The 13,637-nt window shown below is 32.3% G+C and overlaps 1 protein-coding gene across 4 annotated transcripts; it reads left to right on the top strand.

The window, feature by feature from the left end:
* Positions 1-10,554: 10,554 nt before the first annotated feature.
* LOC106120687 (uncharacterized) lies at positions 10,555-12,212 on the top strand. 4 transcript variants are annotated; one of them, XM_013316056.1, is made up of 3 exons: positions 10,555-10,650; positions 10,978-11,222; positions 11,916-12,212. In XM_013316056.1, the coding sequence occupies exons 1-3, from the start codon at positions 10,624-10,626 to the stop codon at positions 11,920-11,922; spliced, it is 279 nt and encodes a 92-aa protein (XP_013171510.1). In that variant the 5' UTR covers positions 10,555-10,623; the 3' UTR covers positions 11,923-12,212. The 4 variants fall into 4 exon arrangements, 2 of the variants coding, with proteins under 2 accessions (XP_013171510.1, XP_013171509.1); XM_013316055.1 differs by having other exon boundaries at positions 10,556-10,650; positions 10,978-11,218; XR_001228019.1 differs by lacking the exon at positions 10,555-10,650 and adding an exon at positions 10,780-10,882 and having other exon boundaries at positions 10,978-11,218.
* The last annotated feature ends 1,425 nt before the right edge of the window (positions 12,213-13,637 follow it).

Below are 13,637 nucleotides of genomic sequence, written 5' to 3'. Positions count from 1 at the left end.
CTTGAAATACGGATATGAACTGACCCTAGCACAGCATTAAGCCTTTCTTAACCCATAAAAGGCAAGCACGTTACAGGCAAGTTGAAAACTTCATATCATCTCGACACGGAACCACCTTGAGTCATAATAATATAACCTTTTTCACATAACAAAGAAACAAAGGTTTTGAGTACCTTTTAGTCTTAAAGCGTAAGTTTAACAACAACATTGGTTATTGTAATATATTTTAAACAATATGTTTTAATCTTGAAGATTTCATTATAGTTTAATTTTAAGTTTACGTTTTCGTTTTCTTTCACTTGTCAATTTGGAATTTAGTTGCTGTCAGTTTTTTTTTTAATTGTCCCGTCCCGTCAAAAAGTATATGGAACTACAATGGAATTATTTTCAAAGCAGAAAGCAAATTATTTTTACTTTAATTATTTGTTTCAATTATGATTAGTTATTAAGTTATCAAATGTGAAATAATTTAGCATTATAAAGATTTCATAAAATTTTGATAAAATAGCTAAGCAACCACTGCCCACGTGTCTATCCTTTCCTGAGAAGAAAAATTTTGAATGGGGATGTGAACTAGAAATTGGGCTCCGGCATGGACGCTCATCATACCAAATGCGGAATTATACTCCACATCTATCCTACTGTTCGAGCGCGCAGACACTACCACTGTTAAGTTAATTAAAAACAATAACAATATACATATAAGCACTTTTAGGCAACACAAAGCTTCGATTAATAAACTTGAATGCCATTAATAAAGACGAAATTTTTTTGCTACATGATGACAGAGGACTATTTTATTTCTAAAATGATTAAGATTAACTTTGTTATGAGTGGGCTTAAAGTGTACTTTACTCGTAAATAAAATGTACGATAAAGGCACTATTTTAGAACCACCTTTGCATTATGTGTGCTTTCCCCAAATACTTAAATCAACGGGTTAATATGTATTTCTTAGCAATATTCGCGACAATAACGCACTTGTACGATATACAAATCATAGAATACGCCTGGGTATAAAGTAATTTCCTTGCCATAACTCTGTTGGCAACAGAAATTAAAGAAGCGCAAAAGTCGAGGAGGCAATTTAACTTCCGTCCTGACAGAACTAGCAACTAATTTGCCTGTGCAAACGTATTGCCTCTCCGCGAATCTTGGAGAGTAGATTACTTTTCAAATATTCATTGCTTTTTATATTTAAGTTTTTCTGAACAGGTATACAAGAAAGAAACAAAACAGCAATGAAGAAATGTTATGAGATTTCCAAACATAATATAGCTATAAACGATAAACGAATATGGGGCGAGATACTGAACATGCCAATGTTTATTTAGGATGAAGTCAGTTATTTTAAATAGATGTCGCGCGCGACTCCATCCTCGCGGATCAAAAAAAAAAAACTTAATAAGTAGCCTATGTGTTCTTCCAGATTACGTTCTACATCTGCGCTAAATTTTATCAGGATCCGTAAAGCTGTTTCGATGATACCTTCAAACATCCATCCATTCATGCAACTATCTAAACTTTCGTATTTATGATATTAATAAGATGAGATAATAAGATTAATCGTCTAAAACGTGTTGTGTATGACAAGATATATGTCTACGCGCTTTGTTGTATTATTTTTTTCGAATTCTCATTGAGGGCTGCCTGTGTATCTACGGATGACATAATATATTTATTTTATATAAAAAACTAAAGAAACGTCGCGCAGCCAATTTAACTTCCTCGGAGACAGAAGTTAACTGGGAACTAATTTGCTTGCGCTAGCGTACTGCATCCGCACTCGTCCCGACCAAACGGATTACATTTTTTTCTTGAATATTTATTTATAGTTGGATAACTCATCTTTCATTTCATACATTTTGATTTTAACTTGATGAATTTTGCAATCGTGTTTTGGTTTTGTCATCACCATTTAATGATCTTAGTAACTAACTTAGTTAACCTATAATCAAATTATATCACTGTTTATATTGCCTTTGCTCACAGTATTGTAGAAACCAATATATTAAAATAATTTTAAAAGTCGTAGCCAGGCCTTTAAAACATGGTTTCATATTAAAAAAATCTACCACAGACATAATATTAATTGTGTAGAAAATAAATAAAAACCACATACATTTAGAATAAGATTGGTGAAAAAAGCATTTCAATTTGTCAACGCGCTTAGGGTTTTTTTTTTCAAAGTTATGACATCGGTTTGTAAACGTCGCTTGTATTGTGTCTGTGACGTGGGTTTGGCGGGAACTCCCCGAATTGTACGTCACTCTGAAAGGATTCGATTATGACCACTAATCTGAAAACGTTTTGATGAATGACTGTGAAATATGTTTTCTTTTTTAATGTTACATCTGTTTTGGACATGGGTATTGTTAATACGTTTTCATTTACATATTTGTGTCCAGAACAAAATAGATACTCCGCAAGAATGATTTCTTTTTAATTTATATTTATAACAGTGGCAAAAGTTAACATGTTTAATGCCAGCGAGATAGTTGCACGTTAAGCGTGATTATTGGATAATTTAGAACTTGAAATATGGTCCCATTTCTTGAATCTTTTAAGACATGTTCTATCGGGGATTCAGAAAATGTTGAGCACTGTACCGACTTGGCACAATACTACAAATAGACTACATTCCGAAGCTTTGGGTAAGTAAACAGAGATTTGATCTTAATAGTCGCTGTTGGAAGGATAAAATGCAGAAACCGGTTGTCTTGGAAAAGTCCCAAACACTCCTCTGTTATCTGGGTCTGTCGTAAAGCAATGTTTACAAAAATAGACATAAGTATAGAATGACCATATCCTATAAAATAACAAAGTAAACAATATTTTTACACCGTGGGTTTTCACGGCTGAATCTTCTTAAGTTCTATGGAAAAAACAGAGCTATACAATTTGTTTTTGAACACGTGGATCTGCAGTGGAAAACATGTATAAAAATATTAAGCGACTTCTAGATATAGGTACTTAATCTCTACCTGGCTTGGATACATACTTGAGTTATGTTATTAATGAATGAGATTAAACAATATAAAAGGTCTGAAAGTTATAGACAAAATTAACAAGCGGATTACACAGCATCTGGTCGGAGCGGGTAGTTTGCGCGGGAAATCTGTTAACCGGTGGACCAAGTTACCTGCTGAAATAATTTAAACTTTTAATCCTTGTTTGTGGTGTAAGGCCCCTTGCTCTGTGCCAGTTTGTTTTGGATTTTCATTCCCATGTAACGGAACCGTGAGCTATCGAATTTTATAATGTTAATAATTAATTATTCTCCTTTGGTATATGCATCGACAATTTGCCTTCGATATATGTTGGAAATATTTATTTTGTGCTTTAGTTAAGTTGGATTTATCAGAGTCTAAAAAATATATTATGCTTCTCACTTAGTATGAAGAAAGAGATAACAATTATTTCGCCGAGTATTTTTCTAGTAAACTTCAGTTCATTCATACAATCGTATCCTTCAAAGTCGAGTTTAACAATATTATAAGTTATTTTCGAACAATGAAAGAAATTCTCGGTAATTCAGTAGAGGGGTGACGTCACGTCATGCTAATTAGATCCCGCGGCGTGCTTCGCATTTCATATCGAGCCAGTTTTACTTTAGTATTCAAGGCGGCATCATCTAATTTCCAAATGATGATGAGATTAACGCAAACTCTTAATTAGTTCGGCAACATTAGGTCTTCTTCATCTAGATATTGACAGAATTTCATATTTTACCAAAAACTTATGTATTTTACTTATATAAATAGTAATTTAACAAACAGTAGTTGTAGATTTTGCTATTTTTATAAGAACGATTAAAAAATAGATAATAGCTATTCAAGGACCTACTGAACATGCATAAAAAATTTAGGAATCGGTCAAGCCGTTTCGGAGGAGTATGGTAACTAACATTGTGACACGAGAATTTTGTATGTAAGATTAGATTATTTAGAGTCACTTACCATGGGTTTCTAACACTGTAATCTCTGCATAAAACATATCATTATTCCTGTCATTATCTGTACCACCGCAGAGATAACATCTTTTAAAAGGAGATTTTGGTCTCAGAAATTCACGGTTACTGACACTTTTTGTCTACCAAAAATAAGCTGGAGAGGAGAGTTTGACGATTAGGGACAACAGTCAAGAAGATCTAGATCCTTGGCTTACTATTAGGTTAGTTGGAGTTTATATTCTTTGTTATCGATAACGTAGATTCAATGTAAACTATTTTGAAAGTATAAATCACAGAATTTGTAGATTTGCACAGACATCATTAAAATATTTTATACGGCTACTTACTAATATAAGAAACAGGTTTGGGGTTAGAATAATTTGAAATAGTTTTTTTTTCAAGGCGAGATACCGTGGATGTAATTTAAACAACTCCGAGTCGGACCGAGACATAAAGTTTGCGAAGGTAAATAATAAGTCCTGTCTGAGGTGGAATTGGATTGCCTCATTTTTTTTTGTATTTCTTCAATATCTTTGAGGTTTTGAGAGAAAATATAAATTTAAAAAACAGTATCGAGAATTCTAGTTTAGATTTCTATGCGTATAAAACTGCAAAATAGTATTATCATAAACATAAGGTAGGAAAAACATACAACATACGAATTTAGAACATATAGCAGAAGAATGACTCAAATTAAAAAAAATGTATTATTATTATTAACAGTATCAACAATGCTAAGAACAGTTGACAAAATAAACCTCTTCCAATTTCAAAATAATCTAATTTTATAAAATAGAACAGCGCAACTTTTTAACGTATTTTTGAAAAAAATGCGTTGCATCAATAGATGTCATTTTTACATTACTCCGTTTTCAAAACTCTGCCGCTTTATGGTTTGAAAATCTTTTCCCGAAGCATTTTCCTATTTTCCTTTTGCGCACCTGCCTGTTGTTGTTTTGACATTATCTGACTTGTTTCCACTACGTCGAGTGGAATACAGGTTTTTCAGATTTTTTTGCGTACATTTTCAACTAGTAAGGCGTTCTGTTTTGCTTCCTATAAATGATGTATATGGTACGGTATTTTAATTATACTCATATTATCTACAGATCTTCTCATTCCCTTTGAAATGCAAAGATTTAAGACTCTATATTTTTTTGGACGCTTAGAGCTATGGAACCTCACTTAAATGACCGGGTAGTATAAATGCCTTTAATCCTTCGAAAAGAAAAAAGCTGGTTCTTCTCTAGGAGTAATAAAGTTGTTCTTTTTTATTGCAGAGCTAGAGTTGGTAAAACAAATAAAAATATAGCTGACATTGCAACTACTAAGAACATTTATCAGTTCGGATCTCCAGTCGCGCGGACAGGGCGACCACGTGCCGCGTGCGATCAATCTTCATCTTGGTACGCCCATTGCACGTATCCATTACCTCACGTTACCTATCACACTCACCATTAAAAAGGCAACGATCAGTTAATTGATCCTCTTTAAATTGCTTCATTACTATATCACTTAATATGGTACAGTTGGGTTAGATTCACTTGTATGACCTCAAAATTTAATTAAAATTTTCTATGTCTTTATACTTTCCAGCATATATATGTAAATTGGTAAAGTATTTTGCGAAATACAAAGTTTCTTCCTTCTTTTTAACAGTGGTAATAAAGTATTAAGTTGACAATAACAGATTTTTTCAACTCGAATGACTACAACTGGAAGTATACCGAAAGTAAATTAAAGACATGAAAGCTATAATGTGTACTCGTATCGTGTACAACAATGGAGACAGTGTCAGACCGCTGATGGATAGGTCGTAGGTTATAGAGGGATTTATTGGTTTCCTATCAATGTAAGAGTGAGTTGTACTTTTGTCTTGATTAATGGCTGTAAAAGACGAAGCAAGTTATCAGTATTACAACGCACTGATAGATTTATTATACGTATATGTTTTAGGCTGGTAAAGCATCTGCAGTTCCTGCCACTCGTTTGCCCCCTTCTCTTATAAAAAAATAAAATGCCATAGAGAAAACTTGTGCTTTGTAACTTTAAAATTTGACAAGTCTGTAAATATACAATTTAATATCGGAAATCTATATTTATCAGGTACAAAAGTGATTGCAATATTGAAATTCAATTACAAGTAAATTGATACTAAAAAAATCGATTCTACTTTTTAAAATTCTTTTGATATAATTGTCAGAATTCCATCAATTCATTTGAATCGTTTGAAGTTAGCGGGTAATCATTTGAATTTCCCATTCGCAATGTAAATAGCGTACTCGTGCGGGCAACTTGCAAGCGACTTAAGTTTTAACCTCGCTAGCTTTAGAATCTGAACCCTTTAAAGTTTACCAACTTTTTACATGGATTTTCAATTGAAATCTCACTGGAGGTGGAATTGGCGGTGGTGTTTAGTGGGAAAGTTGATAAGCTGTTTGCGTTTTGTAAAACATAAGAGTCCTGGCAAATATTTATAAATTATTTATTAATTATTTCAATGCTTTATTCTTACCCTTTCACAACGCTTTCCTATTTTATTTTCATTAAATATTTTTTATTCTGCTTCTTCTTTTCAGCCATGAGACGCCCACTGCTGGGCATAGGCCTCCGCCAAAGAAGATTTTATTCTTAGTTTAACATTAATTCTGTTCTCGATACACAATAAAATATGGGAGTACGATTCGGACAGACCTATCGTGTTTCATGCATCAGTTCTACAAAAATCTGTACGTTATTAAAACTATATGATCACGTAAGAGCTTACGTAATTTGCGTGTAGTCGTGTACAGATGAAGTTTGACCAACTTTTGTAACGAAATTTGCGGCGAGCTCGGTCGCGTTCCGCTTGTTAATTAGTTTCGTTTTCACTATTTTCTGTTCGTTGTACGGATCATTTTTGATATATAAATTACTATGACATTTTAACCATTAGTAATAATATATCTAATACTAGCTCTCGTCCACGATTCTGTCCGTGCAGAGTTAAAACAACATAATTAGTAGCCTATGTGTTCTTCCAGATTTTGTTCTATATGTATGCCAAATTTTATCGATTCCGTTTAGCCGTGCTAGAGATACCTTCAAACAAACATCCATCCATATAAATATTCGCATTTGTTATACTAGTAAGAAGTAACATAGTGTTATACAGTCATAACATAGTGACTTGTTTAATATCATATGGTGACAAACGTGCAAACAGCGACGTGAATTCGCGGAAACGGCGAAGCATGCTGCCCATGGACATCAGCAATTGCAGATATGTTGCGTACTTTTAATTGACGAAGTAATAAAAAAAAATGGTTAACATTAGATGGGGATTTTTCCGCTCATATTTAAGTTCTAGTAAAATGATGACATACACATACTTATTTTATATTAATTTATATGATTTGGGATATTTTGTATCTAACCCGAATTGTAATAAACATATTAGAAACAAACGTAATACAGTTGGAAAAACAGTGAGTCAATAATAAAGTACAATGGTCAGTTCTATTCGGGATTAGACAAATTAGAAGTTTTACTTGTTATATTAGTTTCATTCCGACCCTTATTTAAGTAAGACCGTGTGTGCTTTGAACAGTTAACTTTATAGAACAGAGAACTGTTCTGACTTTACATTGACTTATTTTAAATCAATATTACGTTCTAGAATATATAGAACAGCGATAGTTAACTATACTTTAGTGTACAGATTTTATCAAACTCCTTCAGTCTGCTATTTTCTTGACGCCATGATGTTAGACTAACGGCTAATTGTTTTATTAGTAGAATGCCAAATCAGCTGTGATAGCAATGGAGATTGTACGGTTATAAGAGTTAGTAGAGAGGACCATTTTCTTAAATGAAAATTCATATGTGTATATCGGTGCAACACTAGGCCTACTAAAATCTCAACTCTTACGTCCCCTCACTAGATCTATTTGACATTTGACTTTTGAACAAAAAAACAATACGCTGGTGTGACGTCTTCTTGACGAAGCAACGGTGTCAATCATCTTACACAAAAAGCAAATCAAATGATAAGCATGAAAGTATAATTTATTTTTCAATAATTTCGTCTATTGTTGAAAATCGTATTCAAATCCGCTTGATAAGCTCGTAGCTTGCAGACTTGTGATATCGATTTGATTGTGTAGTTATATAAAATTTTCTTACTTATTGTTTGTTTAGAAGTCGCGCTCAAGACAATTTCAAGGCAGATAATACGACTGTTCAGTATTCAGTAGATAGCTTCGATTCGCAGATTCGCCCGTGGCTATGCATATTAAATTACTGCCTCTGCTCTGTTTGACTTTTAAGAATATGAAAAAACAAAAGACAAATAGACAAACATGCAATAATGAAAGTAGTATACTTACCTGAATAATCGTGGGTTTCTTAGGCCAAAATCCTTGTTTAAACATAATGTTATCTGTGTTTGGTCAGAGATAATGACAGGGCTCATGATGTTTATACGGGAATTTTGGTCTCAGAAACCCAAGATCTCGAAAAAAATATTAGCGGTCACATTACGTGTATACTGTTAGAAAACTTTCCGTTAAATTTTCAAATGCGTGTATTCAAGGCGGTGCTTTAAGTTTTAACTAGAGTGAATTTAAAAAGTAAATCGCTAAGAATTTATCAGAAGTTTTTCGAAGGATTTGCAGTTGCAACCTCCTAGTCTATTCAGAGGCTTAGTGGCAAAGTTCTGAAGCGTTTCCAAACTTCACTCAACACCTAAGTAGGGTAAGTGTTTATTTCAAGGGGTGGAAACGATAAGGTAGTGATTACTAAAGTGTAAATTTTTATATTTAGTTGTAACATTTACATTTATGTAGTCTTGATACATCCACAGTTCATAAGGAAAAATGGTCATAGGTTTTTGACCTATCTGGAAGCCAGTTTTTCCAAAGCTAGTTATGAAGTTCAATTACATCTTTGCCTTTATCTCAGTAACGAAGTACAATTATTGTAAAAAAATTAATCGACATCACAGGGGACCGAAGAGCTGGCAGCTACCTCGGTCAAAGAATTAGTTTAGCTGTACAGAGGGGGAACGCTGCCAGTATCTTCGGGACCTTGCCTAAAGGGACTCCTTTTAATAACATATTTTAGTTAATTATTCGTTTTTTTTTATTTTTTTATTTCATATCATAGATTTAAGACTATATGTAATTATAGAAATATAATAAATAAATATATTATTGTATTAACGTAGTAATTGACGTTTAAGATAATATATTTGATAGAGAAGAAAGGTTAAAAGCTACTCGATAAAAGCAATTTGCAAGTATTTGCTCGAGCACCCATTCACCATACACCATTCGCTGAAACTCTCTTACTTCGTGTAACGGCTGCATTTTGGCTCTTTTCCAAATTCAAATTGTCATTAGACGATATAGTCGGAGGCACAGATATCGTAATGATACAAAAATCTTTATTAAGTAACTTATCGAATTCGTTTGTTTTTTTGTTTAGGCATCTTTTGTTTTATTTGGCGATAGCAGTTAAGGTTTTAATTGAGATGCTGCAGTACACCGAGTTTATTACTTAAACAGGTTTTTAGTGGAGTTTTCTCAAACTAAATCTATGGTACGACTCCCATCCTAATCTATTAACAACTATGAATACTGAATTCATGTTTGTATATAGAAAAAAAAACATAATAATCAATTCAAAAGTGGGAATTGAAATTATAATATTATTTCATATTAAAACAGATTTCGATTAACATATTGTAAAGTTTTGACATCAACGCAAATTGAAATAAAAGCTTTGTACAAACCTCAATACGATTTAATTATAGCCGATGCTTCGAAGCCAAGCGAATACGGACATGAAAGTTGGTCGACGGATTACAGAGTTTATCTCGAAACTTCCATACGATATTTATTCAAGTATGCAACTATATTATAAAGTTTATTAATGTACAGCTATGGAAATATTAATACCAATACAGTTCGATCAAAAATATGGTTGATTGAAGTCGATAAAGTAACAAGTAACAAGGAATCTTATATTCTTTTCGTGTTTTAAAACAATATAGATTTTTCGTGAGGAATCATAAATGTATGAACTTCAGTTACAAAATTAAATTATGTGTAGTTTTGAAACGTAATATCTCTCTCTATTACTTAAATGTAAATTGACTAATATTATAAATGCGAATGTTTGAATGGATGTTTGTTTGAAGGTATCTCCAGAATGGCTGAACAGATCTCGATGAAATTAGGCACAGATGTAGAACATAGGCTGGAGGAACACATTAATTATGGGATTTTTTAATTCCGCGCGGACGAAGTCTTGGGCCTAGATAAAGCCTTCGGTGACCCTACGTTCTGGTTAATTTTTCTTTTATTTTTTACGATGCAAATGACATTTCGAAAATCGACTCTCGATTAGACGTCGAAGTACTATGAAATACTACATCTATCTTTTATATCTATTGGTACGCGACGCGGTACAGGGTTACTTTCGTTGGATATGGTATAAAATGAGGTTAACTAAATTCATACATTAATAAATTGAACATTTGAGTATTGTGTTTTTATAATAATATTTAATTGCGATTAATCGATAAGAACGCGCGTCAAATCCATTATAAAGCGTAAAATCAAAATGCTGCGTATTATATTTTTAAAAGGCATATTACTTTGCAAAAACATATCGTTTTGTAAACGATCATGAAAGTGATGGTGTTGTATTTTATGGTATGTAAATTTACATTAATTTATCATCATAAGTAAAGCATTTATTGATCCAATTTATTCTTAATTGAAAACATGTAACGATATTTATTTTCCTTGTACTTATATATTACAATTTATAAAACAAGTCGGCATTAATTTGATACAATTTCAACTTCAGATTTCAGAGCAGACTTTAGAATTGATTACAAATAAAGTTGATTTAAAATGTTGTGAACTAAAGTAACACAAAAATGTTACTGTAGTTATTATTTTAAGTCAAACTGAATAAAATAAATTAATATTATTTTGAAGTAAATAATCCTTTATTACATAAATATTTAATTACAGGTGTTCCAAAATTGTTTACATATTGTTTTACCCCAAGAATTATCAACGGAACTAACTAACAATGTGGTGCAAGAGAAAGACACAACAATTTATGGAAGCACAACAAAATCCGCCAATGAAAATGATCCAAGAGAACCGAACAAACTTAATCTCGAATCTTTTAGTTCATCCAATCCAACGAATGATGAAGAAGCGAATAACGGTCTTGATTATCCATTCAAAACACTAATGCGATTACTCAGTACGTATGTAGATAAAAACAATTATTTTTTATAAGTAAATATTAAATGCCGTCTCTATGGCCAGTTCAATATGTGCAATATCACGACTATAGAAGACGGGTGTGAAATATTCCTGCGTTGGATGAGTGCAGTATCGGAGGCCAATTTTAGTCCTCTTTCCTTACTAATTCTTTTTTTAAAAAGGAGAGTATAGGAAGGGGACATGTGAATAAGGCAGAGAATCAATAGAGAAAGAAAATATTAACTTGAAATTTATCTGTTTCAAGTTATGTTGTTGTAGATGTCTATGATTAGCGGTCACATAATACGAGGTGACCTGTTTCCACGTTTTCCTTTTATAAAAATCCTTATGTAACATTTATATTTTGAACTAGCTGTCAACCGCGGCTCCGTCCGCGCGGAACTAAAAAAAATATATTGGTCGCCGCATAATGTTATATAGCCTAAAGCCTTCCTTTATAAATGGACTATCTAACAAAAAAATAATTTTTCAAATCAGACCGGTTCCTGAGATTAGCGCGTTTAAACAAACTCTTCCGCTTTATAACATTAGTATAGATTATTTAACTCTCTTATTCTCTTTTTGTTAGTGGGATAAAGTCCGGGAGATGATGATGCAAACAATAAATTTATCTCTGTTTTTAAGTAAGCGTAATGTTGAAAAAGTAAAAAGTATTTTATTTTTTTATTTTTCAGAAGTTAAAGGCAGCATAACAGACAGTTTCGATGGGGCATCAAAAATATTCGGCGGAATCCAAGACGTTGGTGGCGAATTATTCGGCATGGTCAAAGATGGAGCTCTTAATTTTAAAAACTATTTACCATTTAAATAACAAAAGTTTAATTACATAATTTTGCCTAGTTTCTAAATTTGCCAAGTAAAATGTAGATTTATCATTGTTTGTGGTATAAGGCTTTTACTCTAAGTATTTGAGATATAATCAGTTTCTAATTCTTTTCTAAAAAGAGATTTAAAAATAAATGTGATTTACACGGACGTGATATTTTTTGTTTTATTTTAAACAGCTGTTTTATTTATTTTTCTTTAATTATTAGTATTTTTAAGTAAGTAATTTACTCAATCAGCAGTAATATACTAATCGTTGATTTCTGAGACCAAAATCCTTATATAGCAAATATTGTTATCTCTGTTTTGTCAAGGATAATGAGAGGGATGGCATATGTTTTATACAGTCAAACCAACGACAAGTCATTCAAATTTGGAAAGACGAGGGATGTACTCGGCAAATGATTAAATACTTAGATTTTTTTTTAAATTAATTTCAATAAAGTCGTAAACAGTCTGCAACTTTGGCCACTAATTTTATTTAGCCTTTTGAATACAATTAGATTTGACGATAATAAAAACTTTTTCACCATTTCCAGTAAATTGTTTCTGAAAAGTTACCAAGATAAGCTTTTAAATTTCAACATCTAAGTTTGGTAGCAGCTTTACGCGCCATTGGCTTCAACCTTTGACATTTGAGAGACAGGATCTGTCAAGCACAATTAATAAGGAGTTCTAAACTTATTTACTCGTGTGCTAGTGTGTGTAAATTTTTTAAACAGCATGCGTCTATAAAAGTGTTACCATCAGGGTATGGACATATTTGTTTTTCAGGTATTTTTACTTGACCTATGCTAAAAGTGAGACAATTTATTAAATGCAACATCGGCTCTTTGCCTTGTCCGTTTCTAAATAGTCAAAGGCTTCACCCTATTAGCGATAATTAAATCAAACCGAGGATTGTATTCATCCTGAATTATAATTTTGTTTTAATCTTTGCCAAGTTTTAAATGAATTCATCATAATTATTTTAGTATTATATTTTAATTTATTTTAACTATTTTGAAAGTTATGAACTTGATTTTAAATTGACATAGGCCGATTTTAACTGACCGATTTACCCCGTAGTCAGAGCTATCTAAAAATCTTCGAGATTTTTGTTCACGAGCTCCTTACACCTATACTATTGCCTTGTACAGTCAGCGTCATATAGATCGTAACAGACAAGATATGCAAATATATAGGTACATCAAAAGTAATCAATTATATCGGTACAACAAAAGTCCTCAAAAAAATTCACCCTGCTCAAAAACATCGGTACATACACAGCGTCAAATATATGAGTACATGCAAGATGCCCATAAATATCGTAGCAGCCACAGCGTCATAAGTAACGAAGCAGTCAAGGTGCGCAAAAATATCGGTACATTTGACAAAATTGAACTCTATCTCTATATACTTGTGATACAATTTGGAATATATCACTATGATATGATATAATATATCGTTATGACAGGAGAAGAAAAATATTGGGTTGCCCAGTAAGTTCGTGCCGCTTTATAAGGAAAATTGAAACCCTGTTCTCTTAAATTTTTGGAAATGTTTTTAAATTATATTGGTACGACTCTATA

The sequence above is a fragment of the Papilio xuthus genome, unplaced genomic scaffold (genome assembly GCF_000836235.2).
Source record: "Papilio xuthus unplaced genomic scaffold, Pxut_1.1 DF826949.1, whole genome shotgun sequence".
NCBI classification, from domain to species: domain Eukaryota; kingdom Metazoa; phylum Arthropoda; class Insecta; order Lepidoptera; family Papilionidae; genus Papilio; species Papilio xuthus.
This window is presented reverse-complemented; position numbering and strand designations above follow the sequence as displayed.